The sequence below is a fragment of the Talpa europaea genome (assembly GCF_964194135.1).
Source record: "Talpa europaea genome assembly, chromosome: 11".
NCBI classification, from domain to species: Eukaryota; Metazoa; Chordata; class Mammalia; order Eulipotyphla; family Talpidae; genus Talpa; species Talpa europaea.
The window spans coordinates 18,801,706-18,814,140 of record NC_140078.1 but is presented as its reverse complement, the minus strand read 5'-3'; the positions used below and the strand labels follow the sequence as shown (position 1 = coordinate 18,814,140).

General features: G+C 57.6%; 1 protein-coding gene across 2 annotated transcripts in view; it reads left to right on the top strand.

The window, feature by feature from the left end:
• NOL4L (nucleolar protein 4 like) overlaps window positions 1-12,435 on the top strand; it is a gene marked incomplete at both ends in the record, with an annotated part of 120,343 nt that overhangs the window by 48,795 nt on the left and 59,113 nt on the right. For both annotated transcript variants that reach the window (XM_084246810.1, XM_084246809.1), the window contains 2 exons: window positions 1,278-1,433; window positions 7,135-7,246. In XM_084246810.1, coding sequence (XP_084102936.1) covers window positions 1,278-1,433; window positions 7,135-7,246 — 268 coding nt within the window. The remainder of the gene's footprint in view (window positions 1-1,277; window positions 1,434-7,134; window positions 7,247-12,435) is intronic.

The window sequence follows — 12,435 nt, the reverse complement described above, 5'->3', positions numbered from 1 at the left end:
CCATTTTCTAGATCAAGGATCCAACACTGAGAGAAGCAAAATAACTGCACAGAGCCACTTACACAGCGCCCTGTCCAAACCAGATGAGCAGTTCTAAACTGCCCTGCCTGGCTGCCGGTCAGTAATCAGTCAGTGGTTATTCATGGAGCCTACTATGTGTCAGGCACTGTTCTAGATGCTGAGGAAACAGCCATGAGCCAACAGATGAAGCCCATACCCTCACAGAGCTGATGTTCTTGCGTGGGATCCTTTGGGGAAGACAAATGTCTTAGAGATTTGTCTTCGGGACACTTTTAGAGAAAAACCTGCCTTTTCCCCAACTCCTGCCCTTCCTGCCCCCCACCCCTTTGCTTTGAGTGTCCCTTTAGGGAGATGATGGCTGAGAGCTTGTGTCCCTGAGTCTCTGTGCTCGGTGCAAAAGGAGTGGTCATGCCCTGCAGACTCCCCACTCCCTCCCAGCCCCGTTGGGGGAGAGGGTGCAGGCTGGCTGGACCAAGCAGCTCTTTGCTTTGAAGGACCCCACCTCCATCCTGGCACACCTTGCCAGGGCCAGCTGACAGCACTCATGCCAGCCTGATAAGAGGCTGGGGGTGGGGGTGGCGCTCACGGCCACCCTGCTCACGCGGCCCTGCCACCTCCACGTGTCTGTTATTCTCTCCAGCTCCACACACAAAGAGCCCCGGTGCTGTTGCTGGCGCTCAGCTGCTGGAGTGGGGAGGGCGGGCAGTGGTGAAAAGCTTTGCTGAAAGGCCAGGGCGGAGGCAGGAGTCACCCAGGTGATCCTAGCATTCCCCTGGGACCCCAGCCCAGGACCACAGTGAAAGGTTACTGCTAATTGGCGAGCTCCTGATGGGGCCGCATCTATTTAGCACTCCCCCCTCCCCAGAGACTCCCAGGATGGTCTTGGCACAGCGTGTGATTCAAGAGCTCCCCGCCTGAGTCTGGCACAATCTGTCTGAAATTGTGAACATGGAGCCTCCTGGTTTTTTAATTTGTATTTTGGTTGTTGTCGTTCCCTGCCCATTGTTTGTGGTAGGTTTAGTAGCGGCAGCCACCCTGACTCTGGCACCCCCCGCCCAGGGGGGGCCCCTCAGCAGGCGCCTTCCACCTCTAACCCCTCAGACCTACCGCTGGCAGAGGAGGCCTTGCAGGGGTCAGGGAGCAGCGCCGCCATCCCTGCCCCCAACCCTGCCCCCAACCCGTCCCAGCGGCCTCAGGGCGCAGCTCTCACCCTCCATCCTCCCTGATACTAACACAGCTTGTCCACCCTGTCGCAGGGGGCAGATGGCCTGTCGGAGCCGGAGGGCATCTCTCTGAAGCGGGTCGCTGTGGTGGAAGATTTCTTTGACATCATCTACTCGATGCATGTGGAGAGCTCAGCGGAGCCAGGCAAAGCCCCCAAGCACGCTGGGCAGAAGAAAACCTACCGAGCGGTGAGATTTCTGTCTCTTTGCCTCTGCTGGCAGCCCCAGGCCTTGGCAAGAGGCCACGGGCTCTGCACATGTTGGGTGGAGGGCGGGGCAGGGAGCTGAGGCGTGATGAAACGGCCTTTGGGGACCTAGGGGGGCACAGGGCAAGGGCATGGCAGCCAGAGATGGCTCACGGGGCGAGGGGGCGGGTCCTGTGGTCTGAGCACAAAGGAGAAGCAGGTTGAAGGGAATGAGAGGGAGGGAAGGAGAGGGATGAGGGCAGGAGCAAACCCTCCTCCTCCCGGTTTCTGCTTCACTTATTCCTCCCTCCCCACCCAGCCCTTGCAGCCTGCTCCCGGGGCTGTGGCGGTTGGGGGGTGGGGGTGGCTAGATAATAATAATTAAAAGAGCAAACGCTTCAGTGGCATTTATTGTGTGCCCGGACTGTCCTGAATGCTTCCTATGTGTGAGTTCATTTGAGCCTCTACAACCCCATGAAGTCAGTATTGGGAGTCCCCAGGGGAACTCTGAGGACCTGGTCTCCACCCTCAAGATCACAGTTTGATTTGGGTAGAGAAGCTGAGAACAAAACCAAGACAGGAGAAGCAGAAATGTCTCCGAGACCAGCTTTGAGGAAACAAGAACCCAGCTACCTGGGCATTCGACAAAGGCACCTCTCGATACTAGAGTTCAGTGCTAAACCAGGGGGGGCTTCCTGGAGAAGGTGGCATGTAAGCTGGCAGTCTAAGCTTTAGGTAGGCAGAAGGCCTAGGCTAGGGGTAGGAAATGTCACACAGGGGAGGGGGAGGGGAGTGTGACCTGATGACGCTATATCACCATGGCTCATACACAGCTCTGAAACATTTGCCCCAGTGCCCACAACCAAGCCAGTGGAGCCCAACACTTGACGTTCATTCAGGCCTCACAGTAGTGTGGACTCTGGCTTCGGGGAGCCATGCCCTCTGTGACCAGGCCTTTCCACCCAGGGCAGATGTGACCACCCCCCAACCCAAAGTTCTTTGTATAAATAGCCTTGAACTGCAGTCGAGGTGACCTCTGTAAGTCTCTGATTTCCCCCATATGGCCTGATTTTTTAAAAAAAATCCGACAGTCTGGCTTGTCCTTGTCTTCACAATGATCCTTGCTCTCAACAAACCTTAAGGTTATGCCAAAGACCTCAGAGTGACCAGAGGGGTCGGCCAGGCTGAGGGGAATGGCATGATGATACCATCTGCCCCCCAGCCCTCTGCTTTACAGTACTTATGCTTTGGAGAACAATTTGAGTTCTGAGGGCATTTCCTCCCGAGGATCATGGATGAAGGGCAGGCTCAGGCTAGGCGGTGGGGTTTCGGTGGTGATGAGACCCAGCACCTTTTCTCAGCACTGACTTTGCCAGTGCCGGGTGGCTAGCATGTGCCAGGCCCTGTGCTCGGCACTCCTCCTGAACTGATTCTGAGCCGTCACTCATGGGAAGAATCTATATAGGAAGTACCCCCACTTTGCAGATGAGTAGAATGAGGCTCAGAGACGTGGAACCTGCCTCAAGGTCGACTTTCTGAGGCTCACAGCCATGCAGCCGGCCCCAGGGCCTGAGCCACAAGCACTGCACACCCTGCCTCTCACACACCTCCTGCAGCTGGCTAGTGAGCCCGATGACTTGCTGTGTCCTGATAGGTAGGCTTGGCCATGCGATTCCTCTGGCCCCTCAGGGCCCAGTACCAAGACTCACCACAGGCTCTCCCTGGGTATTCGTGAAGGCCGGGGCTTGTGGCCTCATCCTGTGGAGAGGGCAGGGCTGAACTGGTCCCTGGGCCAAGCGGACATCCAGCCCTTTGCTCTGCACTTCCTGGCTTCTCGTCCATATGCCCGCCGCGTGCCCCACTTCCCTCTGCCCAGCCTGGAGCTGGCACATGACTGGCAGTGAGCCAGCTGGGCTGCACACAGAGCTGGAATTTCAGCAGCAGGGCCAAGGCTGAGCGGAGCAGGCCTCCTGCAGTGGGTGTGAGGCCAAGGGGGCTGCACCTCCCTCCTCTCCCTTCTCCTCCTCTTCTCCATCTGTCACCCTTCTCATGCCACCCTTTTTTGGGGGGTAGGAGGTGGTGCCTGGCTGCTTTTGTCCCCCTCTTTTCATCTCCCATTTTCCTCAACCCAGCTCTGCCTCTTCAGCCTCACTCTGCAGACATGACACCCCCACCCCATCCATGCCTGTGGAAGGGAGCCCCTGAAGAAACTGATGCTGGTGGCTGCAGAGAGGCACAGCTTAGCCCCACGGGGTTTGCATTTGGCCCTTGGCTGAGGAGGGTTTGGACCTGACTGAATGTTTTGCCAAAAATGAATCCTGGGACTGCTTCACTGTCTCTAGGGCATCTGGGACATTTTGGATTCTTCCAGGCCGGGGGTGCCTGTAGGAAGACGGGAACTGGAAGGGAGATGGGCTGACTTGTACAGGGCATTACAGGAGGCACGTTCTTCAGTGGGAAGATCTTTCTAGCACCTACCACTGTCCAGCAGTGGACCAGAGAGGGCAGGCAATGAGCTCTCCACAGCTGGTCTGCGAGCCGGGGTAGATGGCCCTTTACAATGGGGAGCGTAGGGGGTTCCTGCATTACTTGCCCCCGAGGCAGTGTGATCTAAGGTTGGAGAATCCTGGGGGGTCTTGCCAATGCTGTGGAGGGTTGAAAGCAGGGGAGGGCTCTGAGCAGTTCTACCAAACTCCAGGAGCCCCCATGAAGGACTAGTATTTTTTCAAGGGGCTTTTCTGGTTTGTGCACCCATCTTGGGGGGCGGGGGGAGCCCTTTGCTCTTCCTTCCTCTCTCCCAGGGTGCCATAGCTAGATCGGATTCCGGAGTCCAGATCTGGCTGCCCAGACCACTTTGGAGCTGGGGCCAGATGTGGTCAGCAGCTGCTCCAGGCCCACCACGTGCTAATCCACCCACAGGGCAGAAGGAGGATCTTGTAAAGTGGTGCAAATCCCCCCAATTGGCCTCATCTGTCTTTGTCGGCCTCTGAGTTGGGGAGGGAAAATGGGGCCTTGCAAGTCAGCGACTCTGCAAATAGCTCCTGCTCTCTCCGCCAGTGAAATCTCTCTCAGTTTTTACCTCACTAAGAAAAAACATAAAAGGCACATTTATGTAAAAGGCAATGTCCAGGCAGGAAACCCCCCAAGCAAGCCCGCAGGCGGCTGAGGGAAGCTGGGTGGGGACAGGGGTCCTGGAGTTCCCCTCCTAAGCACAGCAGCTCCATCTTGATTCATCTTATGTTTTGGAGCTTCAGGATGAGTCTATTTCCAGAACAGTGTCTGTAGCTCTAAAACTATCTGCCAGCCACCATCCCACTGGCTGGAGCCTCCTCAGGGATCCTCCTAGTTCCAGGTCATCCGGTGCCGAGGCCGCGGGCATCGCTGTGACACACCGGAAGGACGGGTGAACCAAAAGATGCCTCTGAAGGTTGAAGGTCCCAGTAGGGGGGCATCCTCCTCTGTGGGGGCGCCTGTGGCAGCACAGAGGTGGGCTGGCTCTGCCATTCCGGACTCCGGGGAGCTCTCAGCAAGGCTGCAGACATGCCCTCCACGCCGGGCAGGGCTTCCCTGGACCACGGACCCCCAAGGACTTCCCGCCATCTGCCTTCTGTCCACCTCCGTGGAGCCCAGGGCCAGAGGAGTGCACCTGGCGCTCTCCCTCCCTGTAGTACCCCTGCCAGCCTTTGTGTGCTCTGGGGCCCTGCGAGGCCAGGAGAACTGTGGTCCCCATTGCGGCCCCCAGGCGGAGCCTGGTCTGGGAACTGTTCCTCTGCCTCAGGGAGCAGGTGGCAAGAAGGGCCGCTCCCCATCCCGTGGCCAGCCCTCCGCAGAGTGATCAGCCTAGGAAAGCACTCCCTGAGCCCTGCAAGATACACTTCTCTGCCCAGCAGCAGGCAGGCTCCATGGAGTTGTGCAGGGATGTCCCTGTGGTGTGAACCGTTCCTCCTTGGGAGACTGCGACCCTCCTCCCCCAAGTCCCTCCACTCTGCTCTTCTATGGCCTTAATTGGGACACAGCACCTCAGGGTGCCTATGTGGTCATGTGCCGGCCCAAGTCCACTACGGGCCTCCACTTTGCCTGGTCAATACCCTTCCCTCTAGCCGTCACCCTTTAGCAAACATGGGAGGGACGTGCAGCCCCTGAGGCTTCCCGGCAGCTCAGGGCTGGGAATGAAGATGTCCAAGTTCGTGGCAGGAAAGGCCCCATCCCGAGGCACCAGTACTGAGGAGGACAGGCCACACGGCTGAATGGTACCCTCCCATCTACCAGTTCCAATCAGAGACGGGGTTTGCCCTTGTCCTTGACCTCCAGAGGGAGGCAATCAGATAGGGAATTTGGAAGGGAGATAACTCATCAAGGAGCCTGCCTGCTCCGCAGAGCATCAAATCAGCTGAGAAATAACAATTGTGTCACCAAAATTAACTCTGCGTTTGCAGCCAGCCGCCAGGCGGGAGTGGCCCCCGGAACTCCGCAAGAAGACTGAGCTGGGAGCACAGCTAGGTCTGATCTTCTGAGGGCCTGGCTGCAGCCTGGGGGCCCCAGTTCCCTCCAACCCCACCCACCAACCTGCCCTTCCCGGCCTCCTGGCCTCCATGGAGCAAGGTGCATCCCCGGGAGCAGATCGGTGCTGTCCCGGAGAGCAGCCCCCGCCCCCTGTCCGCTGACCAGCGCCCTCCGCCAACTTTCCCCAGCTGGGCTGCGGCGAGGACGGCGGAACGCCGGGGTGATGCTGCCCCTTAGTGGAGAGGAGAGGGAGGGCCCGGCTTCTGAGGCGAAAACCAGCAACTGGGCAGCTACTGGCCTCAACCAGGGAACCTGGACCCAGGAGGTCCTCCTATCCCCTAAGGCAGCTAAACCAGAGCCAGTGGATTTCCCAAAGCCCAGAGCAAAAGGAGAGGGTTGGGATTCTGGTCTCGTGCGCCCCTCTTCCCCAATCCCCCACCCAGCCTTTTTCTTGTGTTCCCTCCCATCTATTTCACCTTCCCTACCCCACCCCTTTCTCCTGATAGCTAGGGGGGGGCTCTGGAGGCAGCTGTGGGGCCCTGTGGCCTGGCGCACGAGCTTTGCTGTGGCACTGCCTCCGAAGAGCTGTGTGATCTTGGGTGAATCAGTTCACATCTCTGGGCCTCATGACCTCACCCGGAACACAGGGGTCCCTAAGAGCCTGTCCAACTTGAAAAATCTGATCCTTGGCATCAGCCTTTCTTTGCAGTTATCCCTAAAAAGGCTCTTCATCTGTGAGTTATTGCAGGAAATATCTTGGAGAACCCGGGGTTCTGTTTACAGGCCCCAGAGTCAGTAGATTTATATGTGGGTCTCAGTTTATCCATCTCTAAGAGGGAAAATTGTTTTATCTTACTCTGGAGCAAGGTTTATAAGCTCATTTTTCAGCAGCTGCAATAAAATGTTCCAAGAGGAATATTACTTACTAGAACATAGGTTAAAGACTAGACACTGTTGAAATGTTTTCTGCTTTGTCAATTTTTAAGCTCCTGTATTCAAATTTTAGAAATAAACAGTTTTGGACCAAAGTACTGACTCATTTCCATGGCTCAGAATGGAGGACACCTGCCCTCCCCTCCTGGAATCCCCACCCTTCCTGTCAAGGGCCAGGAGCCTGCTGCCAAAGCACAGCCTTTGGTGACCCATGAGCCAGCAGCCTCCCCCCAGAGCCACATGCCGAGCGAGCCTCCTCTCTCCCCCAGATTGCAGAGACCTACGCCTTCCTTCCTCGAGAGGCTGTGACCCGGTTCCTGATGAGCTGCACGGAATGTCAGAAGAGGATGCACTTTAATTCCAATGGCCTGGAGCCCAAAGGTAGGGGGACAGCGGGCTTGCTGGGGACCTGGGGAGGCTGTGCAGGGAGGGGCTCCCCCACTAGAAGGCTCTCCCCTTACCAGCACAGACAAATATGTGCATGTCCAATAGTTGCCACAATCCCCAGCGGCCAGTGTGGGTGCAGGGGTTACTCAGAGAACCTTGTTTGGGTTCATTGTTTTGCTTTTTACCTTTTTTTTTTAAAATGACACGTTTCAGTTAGAGACCAACAGTACCTTCCTATTGCCCTTTAAGGCCCAGGCCAGACTCTCTTCTCCCTCTGAGGTTCCAAACAGAAATGGCCACGGTGCCCCATTTTCGAAGCTCTGTGATTCTTGCTCCCTGAGTCTCACCCTTGACTCCACCCCAGGGGGTCTGGTCTTGCTGACCCGGCTGTGAGATCTCATGAGACCAGGAGCACAGCCTCCCCTCTGCCCTGCAGCCACAACACCCGCCGGTGGTAGTAGTAGGTTCTCCCGACGGGTTTGTTTCCTTTCTGCACATCCAGGGAATCTTAAAAGATTGGCTGGAATTTAAAATGCCCAGAGCCCTTGTGACCAGCCAAAGTTGATCACTTGGTCCAATATCCAGACCCTCAGCTCTGCTCTGCCCAGTGAGATGCAGCAAGGACCCTTATTCCCCCTCACCCCCACCGCCCCGCCAACCTACACATATTCTTTCAACCTGCTCATCCCCAGAGGCCTCCACTAAATCTGGGGCCCATCTGTTGGCAGGTGGCTTTCGCACAGCGAGACAGGCCAATACATTCGGCTGGTATGATTATGACGCCGCCCTGAGCAATGGTACCCAGGTGGGCGGTTTATCAGGCCTCTCGCCTGCTCCTGGGCGTCAGGTCTGCAAAGGTTGCTGAAGTCAGTGGGTGTTTTACCTGCAAATGGGAACAGACCTGGAGTGAAGTGGGAGCCGTTGACTCAGTGGCGGTTAAGTGGCATTTTCCACATGTGGGGAAGGCGAAATCAAGGAAACCAAGGAGATGAAAACAAAGGAATTGTGGCATAGGCGTCGGATGGGGTTTTCCTCTCATTTGGGGTGTCTGTGGCTCACGTGGGCTCTGTGTGTCCAGAAGTGGGGAGCCCTTCCTGCCCATTACACCACGGCTGTGGCAAGGGGCTCACGGGAAAGCTACGGCAGAAGGAGGGAAGGGACTGAATCCAGCTACTCCCTCCTGTGCGCTGGGTCCCTGGCCTAGGGCAGGGGCTCCAGCCTGGGCTGGGGGGATGGGTGTCCTGGCTCTGCGGCTCAACGACCTTGTGTGCTGACATGATTTTGTGTCTCCGTTTCCTCATCCGTGAGTTAGGGTTACTAATAGTACCCTTCTCAGGGCGCTGGTGGGATTTGAGGGTCAATCCCTGTACCCAGAACCAGGCTCCCGTGTAGGAGAGTGCTGTGGCCATTGCAGTTATTGACATAGTGCTCCATGCGTGGTCAGACATTGGCTGAGTATCTGCAACTCCTGGGTCAAGATGGCACAAGGTACACGCAGGTGGGCCAGGAGGGCCTTCCCTGCTGGGTCTGGGCCCCGGGGGCTCGTGCCCTCCCTTGCCCACCCAGCTCCTGTCCCCTCCAGTTCTGGCCTGATTGTTTCCATAGCAACTGGTAGAGGCAGGCACAGAGCTACTAGCCTGGGGGAACAGAGGTGAAGCGAGAGGGGCTGAGATTGTGGGCTGCTCTGGGTTTATCTCCAGGCTCCATCTTCTGCTCCCTTGCTCTGCAGTGGAGTCAAGGACACTCCTCGACTCCCCTGCTCCGTAGTGAGCCCAGGGCCACTGCGATCCTCCTCCTCTGTGGGCTTCCATGTGGCCATGGCCAGGAGGGCACCAGGCCACAGCCTGATTTTTCTCAGTGCTGCCCCCACCATGCCCTGGCTCCAGGGAGGAAGAGGGAGGAGGAGAGAGGGAGCGAGCATAAGCGGGGAGCCGCCTGGAATATAAACCAGCTCCGGGGGTTCTGGCCCCTCTCCCCAGGGGCATACTCCCCCCTGGAATGTCACTTCTCTGTCCCCAGTCGCGGCTTCCCCAAGCAAGGCGAGGAGGAGACCCAGAGCGGGTAGGAGACAGAGCTTGGGGTACAGCCGGCCTGGGTGTGCCTCTGTTACTTGCTGTGTGTCCCTTGGTAGATGAGGGGACCTCTCTGAGCACCACCTGCTCGTAACAGCGCCCAAGAGCATGTGGAGCAGCCTATTCGTCCTGATTATAGTTGGGGAAATGAGGCATGAAGCAGTGTCAGGGAAAAATCACCTGGCCAGAGCCTCCCAGAAGGCAAGACTTGTTTCTCATCAGCAAAATGGGAGTGACTGAAAGGAGCGCTAGTGTAGGTGCCTGGTGCAGTGTGTGCCGGGAGAGCTTCGGCCTGGCCCTCCCATGTCACACTAGACACAAGACTGCCAGGGAAACCCCCAGTCAGCAGTGTGCCCCCACCCCAATCAGGCAAGCACCCTGGGTCCACAACCTGGACACTGGGCAAACGGGAAGGGTTTGGTTTCTGGAACTGCCAGTAGAAAGCCTCACAGTTGAAAAGACTCTCCTGTCTGCTTAATGGCCAGCGGCATCACTGCCTGCCCATCCTCGCCAGCTGGCAGGGTCTCCCTTCTCCTGCCTGGACTGAGCGCCTGGAGATCCTATCTCGGCGGCCATGTTGGCCTCCCTGGATGCGGCAGCCACGTGCTCTCTCAGGGCCACCCCTGCCAGCCCTCCCTCCTCCCTCTCCCACCGACCTACAGGGAAAGCCGAGCCTGTGCTGGGCCCCAGAGGCAGGGCCCTGTTCCTGTCCCCAGGAAGGTGGGGCAGGAGAGGCACAGGGAACAGGATGGAGACTTCTCGGGAGGCTGCTGGGAGAATGCCTCGCTTCCTGGCCTCGTGTTAGAAAGAAAGAAAGGAAGCAAAGCAGCCTCCCCTGCCTGGTGTTTGTCCCCGGCAGAGTGTGGGGCCGGACAGTCCTGTGCCCTCCCCCAGCACCAGCAGCACAAACAAAGGAGGTTGCCGAGGATCAGGAAGTCTGAGGATAGGAAATTCCAGGGCCTTCTGGCTCCACAGTCTTCTTCCACCAAACCCTGAGCACGTCTGGGTGGGGAGAGGACAGAGAATAAGAACCGGGTTGTGCCGGGTTTTTTGTTTTGTTTGACACAACAAAGTACTGAGTTAGCAGTGGCCAATGCATGTCAGCTGCGGAAGGGTCCCTTCACCAGTGACAGAGCCATCCGCTCTGTGGCAGCCACTCTGCAATCAGATGCAGACTCCTCCACATGGTTTCCAGAACCCCCCCACCCATGCCTGGCCCCTCCAGACACCTCCTTCCTGTCCCCCCCCACGTGATCACATTCCCGCCCCTGTAGAGCCTTTCCTGGGCTGGCCCTCTTGCTGGCCTGACCTCTCTTGACGCTCTCGGCTCGCTCACCGTGTCGCTGTGGGGAGGTTGCACAGCCTCATCTGTAAAATGGGAGCATTAATACCAGTGGCCACCTCTTGGTGGTCTTGGGAGCACCAAGCGGGAGCATCTGGCCAGAGCTCAGTAGCTCCCAGCTGAGTGATTCAACACCAGCCCCATTCAGAGCCTCTCCCCACAAAGCCGGCCAGAGCCACTCCCCAGCCCTCTGAGCTACTGCTCCTCAGCGCTCTGATGGACTCAGCGTCTATCCCACCCCGCTGAGCACAAAGCCTGCCTCTACGCAGGCCCCCCTCCTTCCCCGCCCCGATGCACACCCACCAGTGCTGTGAGCATGGATTCACTTCCCTGGGAAAGAAAGGCTTTTTTTCATCACCCTTTGAGTCAGCCCCAGGCTGAGATCTCTATTTCCAAATCTGAACCCCATGACAGGCCAACTGATCTCGTGGCTCCTCCAGTTCAGGATTTCAGCATGCACACGTCCTTGAACTCCTCCCCTGCTTGGGACAGCTCCTGCCCCTGGCACCCAGGAGCTACCAGTGTCTCCGGGCTGCAGGGTTCTTCCATTCTGTAGGTGAAAACCCACAAGAATTGCCACCGAGCGCTCCACCCCGAGGAGCCAGGGCCACTACCTGAGTTGAAACGCGCATTGGTGGATGAGTGCCACTGGGGCCCAGCTGAGGTTTCCCCCTCCCCGTGCCAACCCCTGCTCTGCCTAGGTAAACTCCAGGCCACTGGTTATTTTCAAGGCCTGTAAAGCTAGGTCTGGTACTTGGGCTGGTTTCAGTTTTCCTTGGCAGACAAGTGTTGAAACAGTCTTTGGGTGGTTCCTCTGCCTCACCCGCAACCTGCTGCATTATTTCTGCTCTGTGACCCTTGCCAGCTCCCAACTCACAGTGGAATCAGGTTATTTGTAGTGGCTGATCGTGACCATTGTATGCGCTGACCACAGCAGGGGGCAAGGAAAGTGACTTCTTCCTTGTTCATGTGTCCACTGTGCTGGCATTTGTCATGTTGCTGAGCACCTGACCCTACGGAGCCCCCACTGGCCCCCACTGCTCACCTCTTTCCTACTAAGCGGATCCTCTCAGTGCAAGCCACTTAGTCATCTCCAGAACTTGGGCCCCACCACCAGAACCTGCCTGAATCCTCACTGTGGTGCCTCTGAGCTCTGACCACCTCCCCACCCCCCCAACCCCCAACCTCTTCCACCCCCCCTACCCCCCCCATTGCCCCGCAGCAGCTGGCTCCCTGACACATTCCTTCACCTGTAGTGTCCCCCCCTACCTTGGTCCTTCCTCCCCGCGAAACTCTCACTTCTGGAACTGCAGACTCAAGCATTTCATTGCACACCAATCGCACGTGTGCGTGTGCATGTGTGTGTGTGTGTGTGAGAGACGGGTGGGGGCGGGTGGAGAGGGCGGGAGGGTGAGGTGGCCCAGCTTCCCCAGACAGGGCACCTGCCTCTCTTCAGCTCTCCCGACTCAGCTCTGGGCACCAGAAGCAGTCTCTCGTCTGTGAAAATGCTGGGGAGGGAACAAGCCAAGGAAGACCCTCCTCCGGCCTTCTGAGAACGCATCCTAGCCATTGTTTCTGTTTGTACCTTTCTAAACCAAGCTGTGACCGGCTTTATTAGCACATTCTCGTAAGCAGTCACGCACCCGCAGGACTCGGGTGACCCCAGTGAAAGAACACAGCCCCCAGCCTCGTGGACCACTGCACGCGTGGGACGCCAGTGAAGTCTTCGTTGTCAGCTGTGGCTTCATGCCCCATGTTGCCCAACAACT